Source organism: Chenopodium quinoa, unplaced genomic scaffold, assembly GCF_001683475.1.
Source record: "Chenopodium quinoa cultivar QQ74 unplaced genomic scaffold, ASM168347v1, whole genome shotgun sequence".
In the NCBI taxonomy this organism is placed as follows: Eukaryota; Viridiplantae; Streptophyta; class Magnoliopsida; order Caryophyllales; family Amaranthaceae; genus Chenopodium; species Chenopodium quinoa.
Genome location: NW_018745684.1, coordinates 7212063 through 7238241, shown reverse-complemented (window position 1 = coordinate 7238241; position 26179 = coordinate 7212063). Strand labels below are relative to the sequence as shown.

Genomic DNA, 26179 nt, shown 5'->3' with positions numbered 1-26179 from the left:
TTACAAATTTTTGTATATATAACTAAATTCATTCTATTGCTATAATTTATTATCAATTATATCAAATGGCCCAAAAAGAGAGGAAAAAAAAAAAGACAATTAAAATTAAGTAAGATGATGACATGATATTGAGACAATTAAAGTGGATTTAATAATTTATCCCCCTTGAGAAGGAAAAAAAAAAAAAAAAAAGTGGATATAATGATTTATTACCAATATGTCCAAAAACAAGATCCGTAAAGGAAGAGCAGCCGGGTCCTCCAGCAAACCAAACCAAAAGTGGATCTGTTTTTGGGTTATTCTCGTATTTTATAAAGTAGTAAAATAGCTGCATTTGCTCCTCCCATACTCCAATATATCTACAGTAATATTGTTGATGTTAATTCATTATTCATGCTACCCAACAAATTAGTAAATTTGTAGTAAAAATAACATAACATACTACTCAGTATATTAATATTTGGACAGAATGTATTGGAAGTTGGTTGGTTTTATATATGTTAATATTGTATATTTGTCAAGTTTATCTTGTTAGGAATTTTAGGCAAGTTAGATCTTGTTTTGTATTGTGTATATATATATCGTGAATATCAATACAAAAGCCAAGCCGTTTTCTCTAATATTCTTGACTTTAACAGAGCCTCTCTAATTTCAAGAGATTTTTTTTAATTAGCCTAATAATTAGACCAACATTTTGAGCCCTAGCCCCTCGTTTACATCAAAAAAAAAAAAAAAAAAAAAAAAAAAGCAATTAGACCAACATATAATGACATGTTTAGTGTCAATTGTCAAACACATCATTAATTTAGAAAAATATAACTATTCAATACTTGTCTACAGTATAACTTAATGATAATAATATAACATTGCATCAAGTTTCTTAATGTGACAAATGTCTCACCCAAGGTACAAGGACTAGTGGGTAGGAGTGTAGAACCGTAGGACTAAGGGATTTGTTTCGTCTGGTTACTTTCACTTAAAAATAAAATAAAAAAATAAAAAATAAAAAAAACATTTTCTAATCTTTTAATTGCATTATTAGAATTATACTCCATAGCACATTTCTTATTAACCATCTTTCGTGATCTGTGAAGAAAAATATATTTGTGAGAATCTGTTTAATTTGTCTCAAATTTGGTCGTTAAAACCAGGGATCTTTTAATGAAATAGTCATTCTAACCAAACTATTCATCAACATAGCCATTGACCGCACAAAATTCAACCACTTAAGCATGGCCTAAACTCATAATCACATGTTAAAAAAAAAAAAAAAAAAAAAAAAAAAAAAAAAAAAAAAAAAAAAAACTCAACTCATAACCATGTTGTTTTTGCGTGCCTTGATTGAATTTAACATGTTTTGTCATGTTAAAAAAAATATCAAGAAGTGAATTTACCAATACGTCCAAAAACAAGATCCGTAAAGGAAGAGCAGCCGGGTCCTCCAGCAAACCAAACCAAAAGTGGATCGGCTTTTGGGTTATTCTCGGATTTTAAAAAGTAGTAAAATAGCTGCATTTGCTCCTCCCAAACTCCAATGTATCTACAATTATATTGTTGAAATTAAATCATTCATGTTACCCAACAAAGTAATATATTTGTAATTTTTTTTTGGACAAGAATAAATTTGTAATAAAAATAACATAACAACTATATTAATATTTGGGCCAAAGGATTTATTAGCCTAATAAAGCATCCTCACTCGTTGATTAGACCAACATATGATGACATACTAGTTTAGATCCTGTGTCATGCACGGTTATTGTTAAACCTATTATATCATTAATCATTTTGACTTAATAAAACATCTTATATCAATCACTAATTATAGTTTATAAAAATTATTATATACACTCTGGTTCAAAAGTATTTCTTGCTTCCTGTGATAATTAAACGAACAATATTTATCAATATACACAAAAGATAATCTTGAATACACATTACACCCAGGTAAATATAAGAATTCTGTCACTTTTCTTAATTTGACTTTTGCATAATTTACATACATCACATTGACCAACGTTTGTTATAATCGTATCAATGTATAATATTCGAACATTTATAAAAAAAAAAAAATAAATAAAAAAAAATAGAGAGAGTATAATCTTCATATTTCAAAGGTTATTTAACACAGTAAATAAATGAAGTTGACTCAGACAAAAAAAGAAGAAGTAATATCCTGAATTCCTGATACATTAGCTATATCATCGACGACAATAATTCTATTGTAATGTACTCCGTAGCTCAGGTTGGATTATTTAAAGAATAACCAAAAGGTTTGATTATTGATCTAACCAACTAAAACTTTGCTTATTTTTGATAATACAAATTTTATTTATATCCATATAGCAAACTCATGAAAAGGATTAATATTACATAAAAACAATATTAATCTAAAAATACCTTAATAAATAAAATATTTATAATTTCCATACTTCGATTAATATAAGATGTACTATTTTCCCAATCTATGCGATCTTTTTCTAATATAGATCTACTATATTTTTTCTTATAGTATAACATGTCACGAAATATGTCTAAAATCTTATCACAAAGTACCATTTTTATTTATAATTGTCAGTATTGTATGTTAAAAGATACAAAGTATATTAAATCTTTTATTTTAAGTAATTACTATATTAATGAATTGAAGATAGTTATTATGTGGGTAAAAAATCTTTTTAAATAGTTTTTTTTAAATAATTAAATTAAGGACACACCAAAAAATCACACGTGTCATTGTTGGTGTGTCTTTTAGTATATAATTATTGATTTGACATGATTAGTGTCAATTGTAAAACATATCATTAATTTAGAAAAATAAAACTATTTTTTAATATATAGATTAATAATACAGAGTAATAAGCAATCCATTTGGCCGATTCAAAATACGGAGTGACTTTGTATTGAATTTCAATACACTACTCTAAAGGAGTGTTTTGTTCAATAAATTGAAATGGATTAGTATAGAATCTCATAGTAGAGAGGTATGAATTTTAAAACTCATACTAGTCTAAAGTTATTTGGTTTTAATATTAAAATAGATTATATGCTTTAGTAATAAAATGAATTGTCAATCTTAGGGGAAGAGTTGATTTCATAAGTGTGGGGTAGAAAAAGAATCCCTTGGGTATGGAATTCCGTAATTAAAAAGCTCAACCAAACAAAAAATAGATGGAATAGATTCTAACTCTATTTTAAATAATCTAACCAAACGACCCCTAAGTATAAAATGACTACCAAGCAAAGTTTGATCTAGTGGGAAAGTTTGCATCTCACAACCAAGAGGTTGTGGGATCAAATCCCACTAAAGGCACTTTGGGTGTGGGGATTCCTTTACCCCCAAACATTTCCATATAATAGTGCCTAACTCGCTAACTCGGACCGGAAAGACATGTGAGTAATTCTGACTCGATAAGGTTCTTCTCCATACCAACCAAAAAAAAAAAAAAAAAAAAAAAAAAGGTATAATCGACTTCCTTCTTTTAACTATAAGTCTATAATCTTATGGATGGGACTAGTGGGTAGGAATAATGGATTTATTTGGTTACTTTTACTTTATGTCATTTTTTAGGTCTTTTATTTTTTTATTTTAGGTCTTTTTTTTTATTATTAATTTTATTTTCTAATCTTTGTATTATTGGAATTTTACTTCATTGCACATTTCTTATTAACCATCTTTTGTGATCCGTGAAGAAATTTATACTTGTGTGGATCTGTTAATTTTGTCTCAAACTTTGTTATTAAAACTAGGATTTTTTTTTTTTTTTTTTAAAGTAGTCATTCCAACAAAGTTATTTATCAATATAGCCATTGACCGCACAAAACTCAACCACTTAAGCATAGCCTAAACTCATGAGTAATACTAGGCGTATAGCCTCTATATTTTGTGTTTGCAAATAGGAGGGTAAATAAGTCATTTGATATTCAAAACGGTACTTTTTATGGTTATAATGGTATTATTTTGTGTACTATTATGCATATATATTTTTCCATTAGATTATAGATTGTCTTAGTAGTATTATTATATCTCACAGTGATTTAATATTTTGATGTACCATTTACATACTTATTTTTACTATTAGCAAAATATTTATACCACTACAACATTTAATGGTACTATTTACCTATGAAAGGATACTCTATATATTTTCATGTCCTGCGCATAAAAATTTATATAGACACTATGCGCTAGTAGTTTTCCTAAACTCATATGCTATCATGTTGTTTCTGCGTGCTTAAATTGAATTTAAGATATTTTAACGTATTTTCACATGTTAGAAATTTTGCATAGTTTAACGTGCATAATAGTGTGTTATGTTATGCCTGCTCCGTGTCCTTTTATGTTGTGTTACAAAACTTATAATTATATTATTATTATTTTTTTTGAAACATAATTGTATTATTATTTGAAGTTTAAAGAAAATAAATACTCCCTCCGTCTCTTATTTACATGCCTATTTCTCTTTATTATGCGAGTAATAGATGTTAGAAATAGGCATGTAAATAAAGGACGAAAGGAATATTGAAAAGGACTTTTTGTGAAGAAGTACCTTATAAAAAAAAACTGTTGTAAGAAACTACCTTATAAACACTAAATGTTGTAAGAAACTATCTTATAAAACATTTAATGTTGTATGATGCTACCTTTTACCGGATTATTGCTTTGAATAAGGGACGTTTAATGACCCATTTTCAATAATTTTTCTCCTTTTACCACCCAATTTCTCCATAGCCCCCTTATAACCCCTAATTCTCCTTTCTCTTTCATTGTTGAATCAAGTATATGGTAACAACTTACAACATTTAGTTTTTATTAGGTAGTTTCTTACAACAATTTTTTTATAAGGTATTTTTTTATAAAATTTGATGTATATAAGGTAATTTTTCACAAAAGTCCTATTGAAAATCAAAATAGATATATAAGCTCTTAAATAAACCTGATTCACATTCATTTATTGTCAACCCCTAATAGTAGAGATACACTATAGTCATTTTATCAATGAAAAAAATGGTAACTGTGTTAAAATAAAGGTTATTATGTTGAAATAAAAGTCGTGTTATTTATTATAAAGGTCATAAATGATTTTTTTAATAAAATTTTTAATATACTGGTATAATAAAGGTCACTATATAAAAATTGGGGTCATCATGTTCAACATAACCACGTATTTCAGATTTCACATTAATATTAAAGGTCACACAAGTTTTAACAAAAGTTACTATGTTAAAATTAAAATTATTAAAATTAGAGTCGCTATATTCAAATTAAAACACTGTTAACTGCGCGCATAATCTTTGGTCCACAATTATATCGTTGTGAACTCCGTTCATACAAATTATTTCCAAATAGATAAGTTTAACAATTAGGCAAAAGAATGGTTCACACCATTGTTTCACTCACAGCCACACACAAAAAGGACCGGTTCACATTAAATGCAAATTAATTGTAATGATTTGAAACGTTTTTGGATTAAAATAATATATTTGTGGCTATAATGATATAATCTACTACCCAACTCAATGATTTTGTATTTTTGTTAGATAAAAGAGTAATGGAGTATATATTTAAAAGCGTTCTAAAACTACAAACAAGATTTCAGCAAAAACTACAAACAAGATTTGATCTCTCATTTGCAATTTAAAGCACTACATTGTTAAATAAATTCTTAAATAAGATGGACTTTTATAAGTTATTGTAAAATGGGTTGAAGTTTCCCTAAAAATATTTAAAGTTACTTTTTTTATACTATTACCATTTATATAACAAAAATTTTACAATCAAAGCCCACTGTAATAATCATAAATTAATCATAATAGCCTAGTAGCCTTCAAAAGCATGTATTTATTATAAATTACACATTATAATACAATCAAACTTATAAAGATTAAAGGTTACCTTTAACGGGGTTAAAGTTTTCATAAATATTGTTAAAATTACCCTTAAATTAACGGTCTTACAATAAAAAGAAGATAACCCTACTTTACACAACGCTTATAATTCCTCAATATACGTCTTTCACTGATATACGAAGGAGTATTGTGAAATGTACTTCTATATACGTCTATCAAAATATAATGAAGGAAAAAAAAAAGAAAAAGAACAGAATTAATCAATTATGCAGAAGAGTATAAATGTTACAATAACTAGAAGCATCTGAGCTAATTACAAGTAGTTTTTTTTTTTTGACAAGAAATTACAAGTAGTTAGAGTTTCAAAGGAGTAATTTAAATATGGTTAACAAAAGAACTAATAAATCAACAACTTGTTTGTAGCATTAAGTATGAATTAACAAGCATAAACATCTAAATAATGCAATTAAAAATAAAAAAAATAAAAAAAAAAAAAAAAAAACAGAGAACGTAATCGACATATATAAAAACATACCCAGTTTGAAGATTGAAAGGGAGAATTCCAGGGAAGCCAGGTAGAAATCGAACAGTATTTGAATTTGAATGCGATGTATTTGTATTTGAATTTGAAGTGGTATGATAATTGTTAGACAACGCAAATGATACCAAACTCATCGTCAATACTAAACTCAGATGAGTTACAAATTTCATATTAATCATTTCGATTCTTGAAATTTAAGGAAATTGAAGAAACAAATTTTTAAATACAGTGATAGAAAGAGAAGTTCAACGAACTATGGAAGTCTCCTACTCTTTTAAGTTTTAACATTATTCGTCATAATTATTGATATTATTACTCCATCCGTGATCCGTCCAGGCCCAATGGTGGTCCGTGTCTTTGGGTGTCATAAAATGTTGAAATTGTTTACAATGTAGAATTATAAGATACGTCATCATTGGCCCGTGTCTTTGGGTGTCATAAAATATAATTGATTGCTTAGATTGCTTTGATTCTATCAATAACTTAACAACAAGTTTTGCATGCTCTCGGTTTACAGCAAAATATTGTAAATTCGGCGGTGCAGTATGTGCAAGCATTTATTTTGTTTTTTTTTTTTTCAATCCGAAAACAAAACACGCGAAATCGACCTCAAATTTAGAAATTGTAGAACAAAATGGAGGAGGGAGAAAGTGAGAACATGCAGAGAGAAAACGCGAAAACGAGTACCTTAGAGCTTCGATCATCAATGGAAAATTCATCAGCAAACTTCAATACCTTAAATTGCAGTAATCTGATCTATGAATTTCTACAAAAATAGAGGCAAATTGAAACTCCATTGTTAGGTGATTTTGAGAACTCGGATTCTTTTGTTGAAATCGATTTAAATCGATTGATCATAGAAGAAGAAACAAAGAGTTTTAGAGATGAATTTGTTCCAATTTTTGACGATAATAACAATCCTGACACTGAATTTGGAGGTAATCAATTTTTTGGAGATAATAGCAATCCTAACACTGAGTTTGGAGGTAATCAAATTGACAATGCAGAAGAAGCAATTGACAATGCAAAAGAGATAGAAAATCAGGTGGTTCCTCGTAAATCAATTGATTCAAATGCAACTGAAGGTAATTTCTATACAATCAACCTTCTAATTAATCATAATTCATATTGTTTTATTTAATTGTTGAGTAACCAAATTAGTTGAATAAGTGATCCATAATTGTTATTTTTTATATGAACTTATGTTACCTGTATGAATGCAACATTGATAAAAGTTACCACAAATTACTCTTGAGAAAATTCAGGTTGTATGTTTAAAAGTTACCCTTTGTATGCACAAATGTTACCCTTTTTATGCATAAAAGTGACCCTTTGTATGCACAAATGTTAACCTTTTGTATGCAAAAACGTTACCCTTTGTATGCACAGATGTTACCCTTTTTATGCATAAAAGTGATTCATATAAAACATAGTATTACTCCCCTTCACTTTGATTTCTCTAACAGAATGATATGCTGCCTCTGGTTTTCTGATATGTCTATATTAAATCACAGATGCAAATCCAATTGATGCTTCTAGTTTAGATCTTAGAGGATCATTTGTCGGTGTGGTAAGAGAAACTTTTGCATAAATTTTGGAATTGTATGAAAAACATGCTACTATACTAGGGTTTTCAATAAGAAAGCATACAACAAGATACTTCACACACACAAAGATAGTCCTAGAGAAAAATTATGTGTGTTCTGTAGATGAAAGAGAAATCCAGATGACAAGAAAACAAAATTAGTTGAAATGGTTGATGAAGAGAATGTAAATTTGAAAAAAAAAAAAAGCCAAGACAAGTAGCCATTACACGATCTGATTGCAAGGCATGCATAAGAGCGAAAGTAAATAAAGGACAGTTTGAGGTGGTGGCACATGTATTACAACATAACCACGAGCTAACAAGGTCACAATGGCATTATTCGCATCATTCTGAAAGAAAAATGACAGAAGAAAAAGTTGTAGCAATCAAAACAATGAATTCTTCAGGTCTAACTACAATGAACACTTATAATTACATGGCTACAGAAGCTAGAGGAGAACAGAATGTAGGGTATAGTGTTGTAGATCACCTGAATTTCTGCTTAAGGTTAAGAATGGAGCAAATTGAGGCTAGAGATTCTCAAACTTTAGTGAACATTTTAAATCAGGAACAATCAGAGGATTCAAACTTCTGTTTTAGAGTGAAGTTTGACAATGAAGGAAGAATTTCCAATATATTTTGGAGAGATTCAATGATGCTTGAAGACTGTAGGATATATGGAGATGTGCTTGTCTTTGATACAACTTACAGAACCAACCAATATAATCTTATATGTGCTCCATTTGTTGGCATAAACAATCACTGGCATAATTGTATGTTTGCATGTGCTTTTATTGGGGATGAAAAAACGAAATCGTTTGTGTGGCTACTAGAAACCTTCAAGAAAGTTATGGAGGATAAAACACCAACCTCAATATTCACTGACTAGGACCAAGCAATGGAAAATGCAATTGAGCAGGTAAAAAGTTTATATTTACATGTTACCCTAACTAATAAGTTCTGACAACATAAAATATTTGACCATCAAAGCACAAGTTACCCTTTTTAGTGCATAAAGTAACCCTTTTAACTGCATAAAGTGACCCTTTTTAGTGCATGAAGTGACCCTTTTATTTTAAATGTAGGTGCTTCCTAATACAAGGCATAGACTTTGTATCTGACATTTGGAACAAAATGCAATAACCATATTTGGGGCTCTAAAAAAAGATAAAGAGTTCAAGTATGCATTTAACCAGTGCTTAAAGTGGTGTGTGACAGAACAAGAATTTGAAGAAAAGTGGCAGGCAATGATGCAGAAATATGACTCGACAACACACTCTTGTTACAAAAGAGTGTACGAATTGAAAGAGAAATGGTGTCCTGCCCTTAGTAGAGATTTCTTTTCAGCAGGAATTTTGTCGTCACAAAGGAGTGAAGATAAATCATGCTATAGGGTTCAAAGCAAGTAAAGCAACTATCTTGACAGAATTTTATACCATATTTAAGAAGACAACCAATCGTTGGAGAAGCACAAAAAAATATGATGAGTTTACTTGTAGCAAGTCAATAGCATTCACTTCATTGCCACTGTCCGAAATGCTAAAGCATGCTACACAAGTAAAAAGTTATATTCAAAAGTACATAAATAACACAAAATATATAGCAACTTAACTGTAGCTACATGATTTTGGTGCACAGGTTTTCACTTTGTCACTCTTCAGAGATTTTGAAGAGGAGTTTGGATACTCTATGGCAACAACTGTTCAAATGATAGAGAGAACTGAAGAATGTGTACCTTATCAAGTATTCCTAAAAGACAAGTCATGGTCTGCACATCAAGTAAACTATATGCATGAGAGCCAAAGTGTATGGTGTACTTGCAAAAATTTTAAAGCATCTGGATGGCTGTGTTATCATTGCATCAAAATTCTACATCTACATTCAATAACAAGAATACTAGACAAGTATGTTACAAAAAGGTGGACTAAGTTTGTAAAAATAGAGGTGGAATAGGTTGAAGAATCAAGATCCTACACAGCGATATATACCATGGAAGCAAACAATGATGAGGAAATACTACAATTTAATCTTAAAAAGTCTAGAAAATGAAGAGACAAGAGCATTTATGGAAGAAAGCTTTAGAAATAGTCTAAAAATGGTGGAAGACTTACTTGCTACTACTTCTTAGAGAGAAGAAGGTGATGAAGCTGCTTATGACATTCCTGATGTGGCAGACAGCACTCATAGCAATAATAATGTTTCTTCAGCATCTAGTACAAGCACAAGTGTACCAACTATACTTGATCCTAAAAGAGCTGTAACAAAAGGAAGAAGCAATAGAGCAAAAGGAGGGCTTGAAAAAGGTAAGAGAAAAAAGAAACCAGCACTGCCACCTCCACATTCAGAATTTGGATCAAAGACACCTAACATACGACTCTTTTAAGAATTTGTTACTACCAAAGTTAGAACATTTTTTTTTTTATCATTGTTATTATACTTTGTATTATTTACTATTTTTTCTTTTTTTTAATCTATAAATAGTTTGGTTAAAATTTAAATGATACTCTTATTAGCACAATAGTGAGAACATGTTGTTATAGTGAAAACATGAACAGAGTAAACGCATACCCTTTTGTGCACAAAGGTTACACTTTTGTGAACATAAGTTACCCTTTTATGAGCATAAGTTACCCTTTTTATGCATAAAAGTTACCCTCTCTACCCACAGAAGTTACCCTTTATATGCACAAAAGTTACCCTTTCTATGCACAAAAGTGACCCTATAAAAAAACTGAAGTGACCCTTTTAACAGTATGAAGTGAGCCTTTTAACTGCATGAAGTGACCCTTTTTAGCGCATGAAGTGACCCTTTTTAGTGCACAATTAAAAAGAAAGATATATACAAAATAACATTTCAAATTACTTAATGTATGCACATACATTCAGTTTACCAAAAAAAAAAAAAAAAAATAAAAAAATAAACCAAAAACTACATTCAGTTTAAAAAAAAAAAACCACCAAAAACTATACCTAATCACCATAGAAAAATTAATTACATAATTATACTTGATGTATACACATACATTAAGTTTTCAAAATATACTACTACACCTAATCACTAACAAGTCATTTCACTCTTTAGAAGGAGTGTACTTTTTTGTTTGATTTTTGCCCTTTTTTCTTTGGGATTTTCTTCTGTTGCTTTTGCCTTTTCCTTTGCTTCTTTCCTTTCTTGCTTCTCTCTTTTTCTTCTCAGCAATTGCAGCCTTTCTTCTTTCTTTAATTTCCTTGACATAATCAACATTTTTCTTCCTCTCATTGAACTTGGCTAATTCTGCCAACCTCACAACAGAGAAAAAAAAAACTTATCAATATGAAAGAACTTAAACATCCGAAAGGGAAAAAAAAAAGACAAATAGATGAATACTTATTATTTTGAGTTCATTTAATATGAACAATTCACCAACAAAATGGAGCATGTGATACATGACAAACACTCCACAGTCCGTGTTGTCAATCTTAGTCTTTCTCCATTCCAAATCAACAATTGTAAACTTGTAGAAAGGTAAGTGAGTACTCTTTGGAAGATCTCTTTTGCCAAGAAAATCACCCAATTGATTCAACTGGTAAAAAATATAAAAGTTAAGAACCCATTGAATACAAAAAAAATAAAAAAATGGAAACAATAAACTTGTATATACAAAAAGCATATCACTTTTCAATAACAGGAACATACCAGATGAAAAGACAACTTTATAAAGTAGTCGATAGTAGAATCACACCAAATAATATTCTCAAGATAGTAAATCAACTCTTTTGCATGATCAATAACAAACCAAACGTAGTGATCCTCAACAAGAATAGGAACATAAATCTGAAACAGTAAAATTAAAAGTGCTATAATGAGCATTTCACAGACATAACTCTTTTAAGGGTATGATATTAGTTTAGCATGAAATATACCAGTTCAAAATCCATTATATCACATTCAGGATTCTCGTAGCTGACCCACCCTTCCCATATACCATGCAAATCGTTAACAACAATAGAATTGCCACCTTTCTCATTCTCACAAACGTGCAACAATGTAAACTATTAAACTATGAGGTCAATATATAAATATAAAATCAATGTGTTTAAATATAAAAATATCAAGTTACTTACACTTTGCCTCACACCAAAAAAGAATCTTTGAGGACCAGAAGACTCAAAACATGCTACCTCATTCAAATACAGAGCATAGCAATCAACAATGCACCATCGAATCTTAAGTGGAGCGGCAATGGACACACCATATCTTCTCTTGGAACTAGAAAATTCAACCCAAAAGTCACAAGGTTCTTACTGCAACGATAAAAAATACGATAAGCATTAAATAAATCAAGGTAAAAAAAAACAGATAAAGAATATTGATGACTGAAAATGACACTTAACTTCTTATACATTGATTCATCCTTCAGCAAACAATAATCAAGAACTTCCAAATGTAACTGAGGCAAACGCTCAAAAATCCGAGTGTTACCCCTCATAAAAAGAGTCACAAAAGGCACCTTCTGACCTACTGGCCCATAGTCCAGTGAACATAAAGATTTATAGATCTGATAGGAGGTTCAGGAACATCTTCATTAGGTCCAGGAACATCTTCATTATAACCAGAGTAAGGAACATTTTCATTATTACGACGTTCAAGACCATCTTCTTCACGAAACTGAAAAACTCATGTGGAGATTTCATCTTCATACACTCCTTAATTATACCATTCAAAAGCTTATGATAATGAGGATCAGAGAGTAATTGTTGAGTTTGAGAAACTGCTACAGGATCCTCAAAAGACAATGAAGTAATTCTTTCAAAAAGAACATTGGTAACCAAATCACTCAAAGTTTTAAAATCCTTTGATTGAACGCTTGAAAAAACATACATATTTCTTTTAAGCAAAAGAAATGATTCATGAACAACCTACAAACAGAGAAAGAAAAATAATGAAAAAGTTACTTAAACTGAAAATTTAGAGTAACTTTAGTGCACATAAAGAGTAACTTTTGTGCACATAAAGGGCAACTTTTACTAGAATAAAGGATAACTACTAAACCAAAAAAAAAAAAAAAAAAAAAATACTTACATCAGTTGAAATTTGTTTGATTTCATCATCTGTCATGACACCATCTGAAAGCTCAAATTGAACAAAGCAGCCAATTGTATCACTTGAACAAGCACCACCAACATTTAAATCACTCTGATCAAATCCCAAAGTAAGAGGTTTCTTAACAACAGTTTGGCTAATTGCAGGCTGTGACAAAGGATATGTAGATATGGTCCCTGCCCAAAACCACCAACTTTAACCTCTAAATTAATTCGACTCTCAACCTTAACATCTGTCCAATGTTGAATCAAAAGAAGGCTACAACTTTTCTTTTCGTCCTTGAAAGTTTAAACAATGAAAATACAAAATTTGCAAAACCAACAACACATCCACTCACGCTCTGAGCAGTAAGATCCTTGTTATACTACACCAAAACAACCACCACCGCTATGTACAATGTATTTGATAGAAAGGTCGAACATTATAACTAACTTCCTCAAAACATAAGAACATCAATAAAAAGTTTTTATTCCATCAACTTCTTCAACAACCTTTAGCAACTTCAAAGAAACTGTCCTATTAGGAGTAGGAGTTAAAAAGCTACACATAGCATGAACCACAAAAAACCTCTTAAATTCTACCCCTCCATCAACCAACTACTGCATCCGAGACTCTAATATTGACAAAGGAATAGCTTGCTTATCCAAAACATCCAAATCAGATCTCCATGCCTGAAGAATACAGTTGTCTACACTTGCAGCTTTAACATTTTTCTTGAGTTTAAGAACAGGAATATCACCCATTGGCAAGCAAAACACATCACATACATCATTCTTAGTAACTACAAATTCCTTACCACTAGCAACGGTACACATGCAGTTACCACCTTTAAAGTTTTTAACAAGCCAAGGAAGCATTTTACGACAGAGTGTTTTCAATTTTAAATGTAACAAACCGCCAAAACCAACTTCTTTAACAGCTTATTTTTGTTTCTCACTAAAGTTCTTCACCAAATTACCCAAGGTATGTGGTATACACCATGTCATCAAAGGTTTTTAGACCCTAAATAATTTTTTTTTTTAAGAAAAAAGTAACTAAAACAATATAGATTGCAAACAAAATATAATAAAAAAATGCAAATCAAGAATCATTGAAAACAAATTCTCTTATAGTGAAGTATCAGAATCAGAATCAAAATCAAAATCCAATTCCAACTCCAGTTGAGGACTCCTCTTTCTCTTCTTTACATCAGGTACTGTTTTGACATTCTTACGAACTGTTTTGACCTTCGTAGGTACTAGATTACCCTTAGCAGACTCTTCAGGTACTGTTTTGGCCTTCTTAGGTACCATTTTGACCTTCTTAGGTACTACATTACCCTGAATAGACTCTTTAAGCATTGCTTTTACCTTTGAAGGAGCTTTATAACAATATTCACGTATAGAACCACCTATATCAAATAGTTATGCATAATGATTATACAAGTTGTATAAAATGATCCTTTTAACAGCATAAAGTGACCCTTTTAACTGCAAAAGTGACCTTTTTAACTACATAAAGTGACCCTTTATATGCAAAAAAGTTACCCTTTTAACTGCATAAAGTGACCCTTTTTATGCATATAAGTGACACATATACCACATAGTATTACTCCCCTTTACTTTGATTTCTAAACACAATGACATACTGCCTATTCTCATACTCTACCTAAAAACCACGATCAATTTCAATTAGCATACTCTGCTTAAAAATCAACCAAAAAATTCAATTACAAACTCTGAAAATAACATGCACTACTTATTGGACATATAACAACACATTAATAAGTAATTTATAAGCAAGTAAATACAATAAACAAAAATTAAAGCAAAATTAAACATATTAAATTCAAAATTGAATTCCAATTATCATAATCTGCCTAAAACAAAGCAAAAAATTGAAGAACAAATTCTTAAAATAACATGCAGTGGTTGTTTCACATATAACAACACATTTATAAGCAATTTTTAAGCAATTAAATACAATAAAAAAAAAATAAAAGCAAAATTAACTTCAAAATTCAATTACAATTATCATGCATGCACTAGTCATTGGCGTATAACAACACATTTATAATAAGCAATTTACTTGAAAATTGAGTTGAAAACTCTAAAAAAAATCCTGAAAAAATTAAGAATACGAACCTGCATCATCTGACGACTTTTTGTACTCTTCTTCTTCACCATTGCAGAATATGAACACTATTAAATAACGAAACAAAAAAAAATAAATCAAAAAACCTAAATATCGAAGAATCAAAACAACTAAATGTAACAAAAATGCTCAAAAAATTAAGTAATCAAACCTGAACTTAGCAAAAAAAACAACTTCGCAAGTGAAAGAGAAGAGAGAAAAAGCTCGAAAATCACCGGTTGAGGAGAGAGAAAATTGTCAGTTAAGGAGAGAGAAAATCGCAAGAGAAAATGACGAAGAGAGAGGAAGTGGTGACTGAATGAGGAAGAGAGAGAAAATTGTTTGTTTTGGCAATTAAAAATTTGCACGTGTGAGTTGAATTTTGGGAAGTAAATGCTTTCCCACAAATTCCGCTACACATAAAGTTATTGTCAATCCGATTTTTTTAAACATTTGTGATAACTTAATACTAAAACAGACACCGGGAGTAACACGTGTTACATCCTAGTGTTGTTTTTTCCCTCCAAAACTCCCCTTCCCTTTTTAACCATTTTTATTTTGTTAATATTTGATTCTATAATAATATCATCCCAAATTTTTCATATTATTTTTATGACAAAAAAAAAATTCCCTTATACTTGGTGTTCATAATTTTTTCTATATACATTTACCTAAATAATTATTCCAACTCCTTTTTAAAATATCTTTTAAATGGAGTATTATAAGATTTTGCCAAAAAATTAATGATAAATTGATTCATATAATAGATGTTAAAGAAATTACTTTAAAACATCACTTAATTAATTAATTTATTTTTTATTTTATTTTATTTTATTTTTTTTGCCAAATACCTCTAGCTAATATCATATTTCAATTTTAGTATAATTATACATTCAAATTAATTAGAATTTTATTTCTGAAATTTTACTACTGCATATATATTATCACAAATTAAGGATTTATAGAGTATAATATAGCTATAAATAAATGTTGTATTTGACAATTATATCATATGTCTAATTCTAGGGAAAGGTAAAAATATCAATTAATTTTTTTGTAAATTACGTAATTAAACAAATCAATATCTTAGTAAAAGCAAAAAAAATTATTATCTTTTGCTGAGACACTTGATTGAGATAATAAATTTATTACATTCAAAATTCATAAATAATCTACATACTGAAAGACACGTCAGACGTAATGACAATTGATATCTCCTTTTGTTTTTTTTTGGATATATATATATATATATATATATATATATATTATCTACAATTAAACTTTTAAGACAATAAACAAAAATGATTAAACTACAATTATTGGTTAGCTTTAAACACATTTTTTTATAGCAACAAAGAATGACGATATTGTATATGTAGAGCATCAATCCATAAACTAAAAATGTAATAGTATAGATTAGTGTTGCCCAATTATTGATTGTTCATGTATATATATATATATATATATATATATATATATATATATATATATATATATATATATATATATATATATATATACACATGTGTGTGTGTTGTGCACTTTTGCTAAAAATTTTAGTGGAGATTTTAGTCTGTTGTTGATTAATTTTTTATGTTTATTACAAAGTCATTTTGTAAATAAGTATTTACTAATATGGCCACTAGACCTGATTAAACCAAGCCCACTTGAAAAAATTCTTAGGTTTAAGCAGCGCAAAAAATCCATTTTTGTTTAATTTTTTACTTTGGCTATTAATATAGATTATGACGTTATAATTTTTATATATTTGATATGTATGTTTTATTAAATTTTATTTGTTGGATATAATTAATTTTCTTTTAAAAAATTAGACTTACCATGAATGGCATGGGCCTTAAGCTAGTGTTAATATACTTGATGGAACATATTATTTAAAGACTTTTGGAAATGATAGTATTTTTGGGCTCATAAAGTTTTAAAGTATAATGCAATTATCAAGAATCACAAACATGTAATTGTATTTGGTCCAAGTGGGAGATTGTAAGAAATTTATGGACCTAAATACAATAATGTATGTGGACTATACGGTTATGATTGTATTTATACGCTATCATATAGTTTATCCCAAAAATAAAGTGATCCATTTAAATAGTTATTATTGTTGGGATTGTTAAGTCTTTTATAGGATATGAGTTTAGTTTTTATATGTAGAGACCGTTGGACCTTTTCTAATGCGTGATGGGCGGATTAGGGAAGGGGGTCTATATAAAAGACATCTAGGGTTATGGTCCCTAGTAGTACATGCAATAGACTCTCACTTATATCCCATCAATAGAGAGAAAACCCTAGAGTGTGTATCTACTAGAAGACGCATAATTAAGAAATGACCTGATCAATTGTCATGGAATCAAGTACGCTTCCGCAATTAATATTTACCGATTAATTTGATATGAATATATAAGTTTATTGTAGGAATTAATCCTAACAATGATTTCAATCATTAATATCTTTTATTACCAATATGTAAAAATCATAAACATTTGATATTAAAATAGTATATATCGAGAAGAATCTAACAAGATCCCACATGATTATATTTTTACATAGATATAAATCATCAAAACTAGTCAAAGTGAAACACATGAATAGTGTAAAAGTCAAATTGTTGCAACTATAAAAAAAAATGGAAGAAGTACATTTTATGACACGTCTTGAAAATTGTGAAAAGTCAAATGGGGCAAAAAATAGGGACATAAGGATTACTACAATAACCTTTAGTTAGGATTGTCCATATGATTTTTCTTAAATTATACTTCCTCCGTTTTTTAATAGTTACAATACTCACTTTTTCACGGTATTTAAGAAAAGTGGGGTTCACACATGATTTAATACAATTTAAATTGGGGTGAGAGGTTAGGAGTATAATTTAGTGGGCCATGTGCTTTAAATAAGGGAAATACTTCCTCCGTTTCCTATTATCTGCAACAAACTTTGTTGCACAAACTCCAAGAAAAAATTTCTTAAGCAAAGATTAGGAAATAAGGGGTATGTGATTAATTGGATGAGAGAGAAATTGAAAAATTAAACACCACCCAACCTAGTCCAACCTGCTACCACATCACCATAAACCCACCTCGTAGCCACGACAAACCGACCGGCCACCGCGAAGCTTTCCCACATACACCCTGTAACCACCCTCTCACTGTTGAGTTTTGCGGTGTCCGACACCGCGCTAAAACAAAACCTTGAAACCGGATCGCATACATAATAATTACAACATAAACAAAAGCATGCAAATAAACAAAACACAAGAGAAGAGAGAGAAAGAATTCTCACCCTAGAAGCGTGTTTCGCTTAACCGATGAGCTCGGACTTGAAAGTTTCAAGCTCCGCAAGTGCGAAACCTCCGACGGCTCACACCCTTACTACCGAACCGTAACCGGCTCCTACCCCTTAGCTTAGATGGGGCTAGACCAAAATAACTTAGAGCTTACGAACAAAGGTTTTCTTGCTTTTGGTGATTCCTTAGAGTTCACCAACTCAAGTGAATTTCCCAATACCCAATGATTAGTATTTATAGGGAAATGTTCCTAAGAATTCCCATCATCTTTGTTACATCTATGTTATGTGCATTACATCTAAGTTATGTCGAATTAGGTGAGACTCCCAATAAGGTAATGACCACAAGGTGTTTATTTTCTTCCAAGTATTTGGTCATTAAAGTCTAAAACTCCCTCTATTTGGTTCAACTCATCTGTCCCAGTTTGATCCATAGGTGCCACTCTAAATTCTTCCTTCCTATTAAAAGCTTTCCTTGTTTAAACGAAACGGGTGACTTGGATCTAGGAAACAACGATGATCCATAAAACAATACTTATGGCCATTCTTTAGCCATTTGGATTTTGTTTCAATGTTACAACAAGGACATGCTTTTTCCCCATGTACACTCTAACCAGATAGCATTCCAACAGGATTAAAACCATCCACGGTTGGTCTAGGAATTAGGGTGAAAGGATAATAGATGAATTTTTTAAACACATCCACGGTGGCAAATTATAAGGTACCACTACAATAGGCCATCAACTATATGTAGAACTCAACATCCCAACAGGATTAAAACCATCCGTAGCAAGTCCTAGTCTAACATTTCGACTCTCCAAACCAAATTCAGGGTATCAAAGTCTTTCCAAGCTTCAGATCTGCTGGATGTCCTAACACATCTTCTTCCTTGGAACGTTCTTCATCATGCCACCTTATCAAGGATGCAATGTGCTTAGACATATATAGCCACTTTAACCTAGGTTTCAATGGAAAATATCTCAAAAAACTTTTGCAGGAACTCCTTTTTTCTTCTTCCTACCCGTTGAAGTTGTTTTCTCCTTTACGCCTTTTAACCTCGAGGCGCCTCAAACTGAACAAGTATCATCGTTGGCTTTATCTTTCCAATAGAACTGATAAGGATTTGGGCAAGCATGAATTACGACATATCCAAGGCCTAATTTCTCAATGACCTTCTTAGCCTCTGCAAATGTTTTTTGGTAAATTAGCACTACTTGGAATTGCAAGTTGCAAAAATTCCAACAACTCATTACATGACTTATTAGTCCATTTATTAGAGCTTTTTATGTGAAATAAAAGTACTAAAAAGGACAGTTTATTCAATTCACACCCTGGCCATAACTCTTGATCAGCATCATTGAGCAAACTGTAGAAGCTTTGAGCTTCTTTGCTGGGACCCTTAGTACCTTCACCCATGTTATCCTCATTTAGATTTGGACCATCTCCTTTATAACCATATGCATCTGACTAATTGATGCATATCTGTACGCTCAAATGTTACATCTTCGACTATAGGTTTAACATGTCTTGGAATTGGTATTTGATCCGCAATTTCCCCATGAAAAATCCAGCTTGAGTAGTTACGCATCATTCCAAAATGAAGTAAGTGGTAATTTACATCATCCAGACTCAAACGTTTGTTATTAACGCACATCACACAAGGACATCTAAGTTTTTCAAAAGAGGTTAAATTCCTGGTAGCATAACTCATAAAACCATCAACCCCTAATCGATATTGTGTTGCTTTTATTGGCCAACTCAAATTTTCCTTGATTGTTCGCAAATCCATACTAAATTATGAAAAAAATATATCAAATTACATAAATGCAGAACATTGGTATCACTCAAGTAAAATTACAATCATTATAGTAAGCTAGTAAGGTATATAATAATAGTTTAAGTAGATATCCATGTAAACCCAAGAGCTCAAAAATAGCCACAATATAGAATACATTTACATTTATTTCTTGAAACAAGATTAATTATTTGTATTGATCAAAATTCAATTATGACTTTGAGGACAAAGATAGGGAATCTATTCTTTTTTTTCCCCTTAGGTGGAGATGTAAAGCCTATCTTTAAGTGATCATCACATTACCAAGACATATTAGAAAATTTCCTTTTTAGTATAAATTTAATCTTTTTATATCTCTTATAATCCTATCAATAAGATGACAAGGTTTAATACCCTCAATTAATCATACTAATTTGTTTGTAGTTTATAGTAACTTTCGTAGTATAAATTACAAAAAGATTGCCCAGCCAGTAATTCTAAATCAGAAGAACTGAAATCAAGTAACCAATTACAAGGAATATATACAATTACCAAGTAACAAATCAACTTATACTTTTAAAATCCAGTAATTATAAGAGCTGATGACAAGGGTGCACTAAAATGTACACTAAAACAATAAGACAACATGTAGTAAGCATTTAATTCATAGTACATGTTTCACAGCTAATATCTTAATTAACTAATTAAACTGAACTATATGATATTCACATTATACAACAAAAGCACGCTATCTATACTACAAAAACATATTCGGACTATGCTCGTGTTAATTTTTGCTGTTTTACACTTACATTTTCCCAATTTATTGAGTCATACCAATTCCAATAAAATACATGGACGATTTGGAATATTACATACTCTCTATTCCACTTAATTTGTGTAAAAAAAGAAAAAAAAAAAAAAAGAAACAAGCACATTAATACACGAAAAATGGAGTACATATTAGCCAATACTATTAAATTATGATAAGCAATTTAAAGTGGCAGACAATTGATAAATGGAATTGTGGTTAGTAACTAAAGTAGTGGACAATTTGATAATTCAACTAGACTAACAAAGATATTCACAAGCAACTAGAGTACGGCAACTAAAAAACAAATAATATAAAAATAATGAAATAAAAAGAATTAGATACATGCAGAAGCAATATAGAATAAGGATGCTACGAATTACTCACTTGAAGCTGGGTATTGTGTTTTTCTATTTCTGCACCGAATATCGTGACTTTATCGCACAGAATATCAACAACCTATGGAAAATATACAAAGCAAAATTGAGATTGCAAATTGTTAGTTAAATAAAAACAAGGTACAGTTACAAAATCAGTAATTATTTAAGAAAAGATGATTATACTGAGAAATTAATTCAATTGGGATGTTCAATTACAAAATTAAACTAGATTTCTGAATATACTATACTCCGTAAATTGGGAATTTGATCTGATTAGCACAAATTTGAATGATTATAAAATTATAAATTAGAATCAAAATAAAAGTATAAACTGAAATCAAATCAAATTATAAAGTGAAATTAGGTTTAAGTTCATAAAGTTGGGAAGCAAAATTCAGATTGTAATCAATAGTAGTCGAAAGAAATCTAGAAAACGATTAGAATTCTTACCTTTTAGCAATCAAGAAATTATATTTGTAGTTGATCTTGTGAAGAACGAGCAATTGGCTGAAGTGCTTTGGGAAATTAGAGAGAAGTTAGAGAGAGAAATAGAGAAATTTTTTTTAGGGATTCAACTTTTTGCAAGTAGAGGCCGGGAACTTTGAAATATTTCATTAATTTTTCACTGTATTAGTGCGCTTCCCTTTACGCCTTTTTTATTTTTGTTTTTTTAGAAACCAATCATTTTCCTGTAGCAACGTTATAAAGTACCACTTTTTAATAGTGTTTCAATTTACAAATCCCTTACAATGTATCAGCACTATTATTATTGAGCGTTGCTATGCAAGCGTCTTTAAAGGCCAATTTTCTAGTAGTGTAGCCCTTTCTCCCAACTTGGAGAATGACTGCTTTATCATCTTGCCAAGTAAGAATCCTTCGCAGTTTTCAAACGACTCTAAGTCGAATGAATCAAGAATCCCTTCATGAAGAAGCTTCTTGATGCGTTTGATATTAATGTGGCCAAGACGACAATGCCACAAGTAGATTTGATTTGACTCAATGGTTTTAGTCCTATTGGTGGTATCATTAACATTATAAATCTGTCTGTCTAGTCACATTCGAAAATGTGTAATCCCATAAAACATATAAGCAAGACATTCAAAACAACCATTGTTATAGTCTTGTGATCAAAACAACCCGGTGTCCAACGCCATAGATCAAAATATGTTCGATGGTAAGCAAATCATAATAAAACGAGAATTAGTTTTATTACAAGCCAAAACACAAATATTGTGCCTGCAAACACGGCAGAAGGACCATCTTCATCGTCCGGTTGTTGTCGCACATTCACTTGTGAAGCCTCTCACTTGGTCCCTGAAATAGGAGCGTAAAGTGAGTTATACATGGTATCCAATATATATGAATAGCTTATACACAAGTGTTAATGAAGATACATGAGATAGATGGAACATTCCTCTTTTCCTCATCTTCTCGGAAGATCTTGCATTCCCTGTTGTAGTGGCCTTGCCCACCACAATAGAAGCATCGCATCTTCGTTTTGTTCTTGAACTCATTCTTCTTCACTCTCAAGGGCATCTTGGTAGCTCCATAGGAACCGGCCTTGCGTAGCACTTGCACCACCTCATTCAATGAGTATGGCTCCTTCCCGGCTGCCATATGCATCCTAAGTGCATCATAGCCCAAGTGGAGTGAGCCAAGCAAAATATAACCCGCCATCTCATCTTCTAATAGGATTCCAAGAAGCTTTATATGTTTGAAGATCCTTTTCATTCTAATCACATGGGGTTGGAGGGGCATACCGGGTTTCAATTTGGTATTGTAGACCCTAGACCAAACTCGGTACCTTTCCTTGGCAAGACAACCTTCCTCCGAGGCCTTGATTTTCATGTTCACAAATGACCTAGTCAAATTATGAACATTCAAGTCCTGAGGCTCGGAAGTCATATTGACTAGCTCCTTAAGACTATTAAGAAGCATATCCGGAAGGTATGAGGTGAACTTCCTCTTCCAATCCTCCGAAAGGGAGTTCCTCATCAAATTTGTAACCTTGTAACAATCCAAGGACCAAGTTTCATGAGTTTCATCACTCATGAGTCCCTTAGAGAAGAATCTTGGAATGGGAGTGTCCAATATGTACTCCATGGAACTATTCCGTAGAGTTCTCCGGAATTCCTCTTCCCATTCCTTGAAATTGACCAAGTTTAGGCTACAAGCCAACTTGTCGGGGAGTTCCGGACACATGTTGCTGTTGTTAATTGCAGACATTTTTCTGCAAATGAAAGAATTTTGCAATGAAAAATCATTTATAAATCCAATAAGTTTGAAATTTAAAGCATATATACATGCAAACTTTCAATTTTATTAAGCGTTTTATCCACACATTTAAAATTTTCCCTTTTAGGCGAGAATAAAACGATTCTAAGACCTCAAAAATCAAAAAGTGATTAAGCATGCTTTGGCTTGTCTTAACACTTAATATTTTAAGGTAAGTAATCCAATTGCTTATAGCTCTAAGGTACTCTTGGTTCGATAAAACGTCGCATCTAATGCTTTCATGACGTCTATCTCCATTGCCACGACATCTAAGAACTCTTAACCGGTATCGTTGAGTTTAACCAAAATCAACTTGTATACCTAGTATACCTTACGTTCCTAGGAAAGTAGTAATGCCTTGCTTTGGCATAGCCCATTACTATTCTCATTAGTTCGGTAAGTGTTATTTTGGAATGACAAATTTTAACTCAATTTAATAGGGACTTAGGGTTTCTATATTGGTTGATTAAGTGAACTAAACTAATCATTCAACAATCGAAATCCTAAACATGCATCTAACATCGCAATTATATATAAGCATTAGCATAAATATATAAAGCATAAAATAGAGATGCATTTGGCAACTAGAGTGACCCCTTGAAACTTGAATCTTCAAATCTTCAAGGGCCTTCATTGCATCTTCTTGGCTTCGTCTTCTTAGAAACACCGTCTTCAAGACATCTCTGCCAATTATGAAACTACTAATAATAAGACTAAGACTTAATCTAAATATTAAGGTACAAAAATACTCAACGGCACACAGTCCGTATTTATATTTACAAAAACACAAAACGGACACAGTCCGTATTTATTATCCTAGTCGGGCCCCACTAGTTGCCATTTTGTAAAACCTGCATTAGAATATCTATTCCATTCATCCATTCACTAAAGTGAATGGCCCATGCATTTTACAAAATAAATCAAGTAACAATGCAAAACAAGCGCAAACTAGTTACTATCTTAGGTGGTTAATCCAATTAACACGCCTAATTAAAACTAGTCAAAGTTGTTATCCGATTATGTGAATTAACGCAGTATTAGCTCAAGCGATTAATGAAGCTCCCACTAAATTCCACATCCAACTTAATTAAAATTAATGCAATTAAAATTAATTATGCCGGTTAACCGAAAAATTTTGCCAAATAATTTTGCAAGTGCCAGGAAAAACCGATGTCTAGCCTCGTTTAAATTAAAATAAAATCGCAAAAACCGCAAAATAATAGCCCCTCAACGGCCGATTGCCTAGCATCCAAGCCTTGAGGCTAGGCTTGTTAGGAACCCCAAGCCTTGCTGTCGTGAGTAGGTGCTGCTCGCACAGCCACATCAGCGTGCTAGCACCGGTGCTAACACTGCAGCGTTGCAGCATGCTCAGCATGCTTGCGCGCATGCTTGTGCAAGCCCAGCAGGCGTTGCTATGCGAGCTAGGCACTGCCTAGCAGTCCCACTCCACGCACCACACGCACGCTCCCTTGCACATGCTTTGGCTCGGCAACAACATGTGGGGTGCCGCAAGGAGCCCTGGCCGAGCCTAGGCACTCGAAGCTTCGACTTCGATTTTGTGCTTGTTGTGCTTCGGATCTTATTCTGAGTTTTTTTGTGTGACATAAAAAAATTAATACTAAATTGATTTTAGAACTAATATTGAGCAATATTGAAAATAAAATAAGTCTAACTTAATTAAATTCAATTTTAGTGCAAAAACCAAAAATAATTTAAAGAATCAAAATTCAAAATTAATTCAAGAATCATTCTTTAAATTATTTTTGGTTCAACTTGATGCAACAAAATTGAGGGCTATTCTCACAATTAATTTAACTAACATAAATTAACAATGAGATTTGACAAAAAAGGTTGGAAAAATAAATAATCATCCAATGAAAAATTTATCCAACACTTACTTATGCACATTTGAATATTGTAATCTTCCAATATGAAGAGCAATAATATTTCAAGCACAAGTATGAACATTTAAGATTTTAATCAACTTAAAAATGATTAAAACCAAAATTTAGTTCATTATGGATTTTAGCAAGTTAAGATCCAACCAAATAGACAATTAAAGATTGAATCTTTAACATTTTAGGGACTTCAAAATTACATATTCACCATAAACATTCACACTCCAAGCAATTAATTTGCAAAAATGTGAAATTGCAAGTTTATGTGAAAATAAGATCTAACCAAATTAAGCACCAAGTATGACTTCATAAACATGCTTAATAAGGGTTAAAATTGCAGAATCTTATTGGTATAATCAAACACATAATTCAATAATTGCATGCCATAATTAATCAAGGTATAAAGATTTAAAAATTTTCATCAAAAACGAAAAACCCTTCGAAAAACCACTTTATGGGTGGATTTTGGCTTCTAGAAGGCCATTTTAAAGTACATAGTGAGAAAAGTTTGATTTTGAATGTCGATTCCACCCAAAATTCACTATTTTTGAGTCAAAATCAGAGTTCGTAA

General features: G+C 31.1%; 3 protein-coding genes across 11 annotated transcripts in view; 1 reads left to right on the top strand and 2 right to left on the bottom strand.

Moving 5' to 3' along the window:
- The window catches only part of LOC110717357 (serine carboxypeptidase-like 18), a 31956-nt gene extending 24752 nt beyond the window's left edge, over positions 1–7204 (bottom strand). The window contains exons 1-2 of one of the 4 annotated variants that reach the window (XM_021896029.1): positions 6386–7204; positions 214–359 (exon numbers count right to left, since the gene is read on the bottom strand). In XM_021896029.1, the coding sequence (XP_021751721.1) occupies positions 214–359; positions 6386–6570 (331 nt within the window). In that variant the 5' untranslated portion in view covers positions 6571–7204. Of the gene's footprint in view, positions 1–213; positions 360–1394; positions 1541–6385 lie in introns of those variants that run through there. The other 3 variants (XM_021896030.1, XM_021896028.1, XM_021896031.1) reach the window with 3 other exon arrangements.
- Positions 7205–8337: 1133 nt separating this feature from the next.
- On the top strand, positions 8338–8865 carry LOC110718015 (protein FAR1-RELATED SEQUENCE 5-like). Its single transcript, XM_021896817.1, has one exon. It carries the CDS (start codon positions 8338–8340, stop codon positions 8863–8865), a length of 528 nt encoding a protein of 175 aa, XP_021752509.1.
- A 1949-nt stretch (positions 8866–10814) lies between these two features.
- On the bottom strand, positions 10815–22276 carry LOC110717749. 6 transcript variants are annotated; one of them, XR_002510786.1, is made up of 8 exons: positions 21887–22276; positions 21444–21515; positions 15183–15239; positions 13039–14449; positions 11880–12875; positions 11653–11790; positions 11344–11539; positions 10815–11258 (listed from the first exon to the last, which is right to left on the bottom strand). XR_002510786.1 is itself a non-coding variant. In XM_021896512.1 (7 exons), coding segments are annotated over exons 2-5 (624 nt in total). In that variant the 5' UTR covers positions 21445–21515; positions 21887–22276; the 3' UTR covers positions 10815–11258; positions 11344–11790; positions 11880–12506. The 6 variants fall into 6 exon arrangements, 3 of the variants coding, with proteins under 3 accessions (XP_021752204.1, XP_021752205.1, XP_021752206.1); XR_002510787.1 differs by having other exon boundaries at positions 11344–11790; positions 11880–12260; positions 12351–12875; XR_002510785.1 differs by having other exon boundaries at positions 11344–11790.
- Between the last annotated feature and the right edge of the window lie 3903 nt (positions 22277–26179).

Excerpts from the sequence above, each read along its gene's own strand:
- LOC110718015 (XM_021896817.1), top strand. The coding sequence starts at position 8,338 with ATGACAGAAGAAAAAGTTGTAGCAATCAAAACAATGAATTCTTCAGGT.
- LOC110717749 (XM_021896512.1), bottom strand. Across the intron at positions 13,236-15,182 it reads AAAGTCGTCAGATGATGCAG|GGACCATATCTACATATCCT; the intron begins GTTCGTATTCTT and ends GGTTTTGGGCAG. Across the intron at positions 12,876-13,038 it reads TCAAACAAATTTCAACTGAT|GTTGTTCATGAATCATTTCT; the intron begins GTAAGTATTTTT and ends CTCTGTTTGTAG.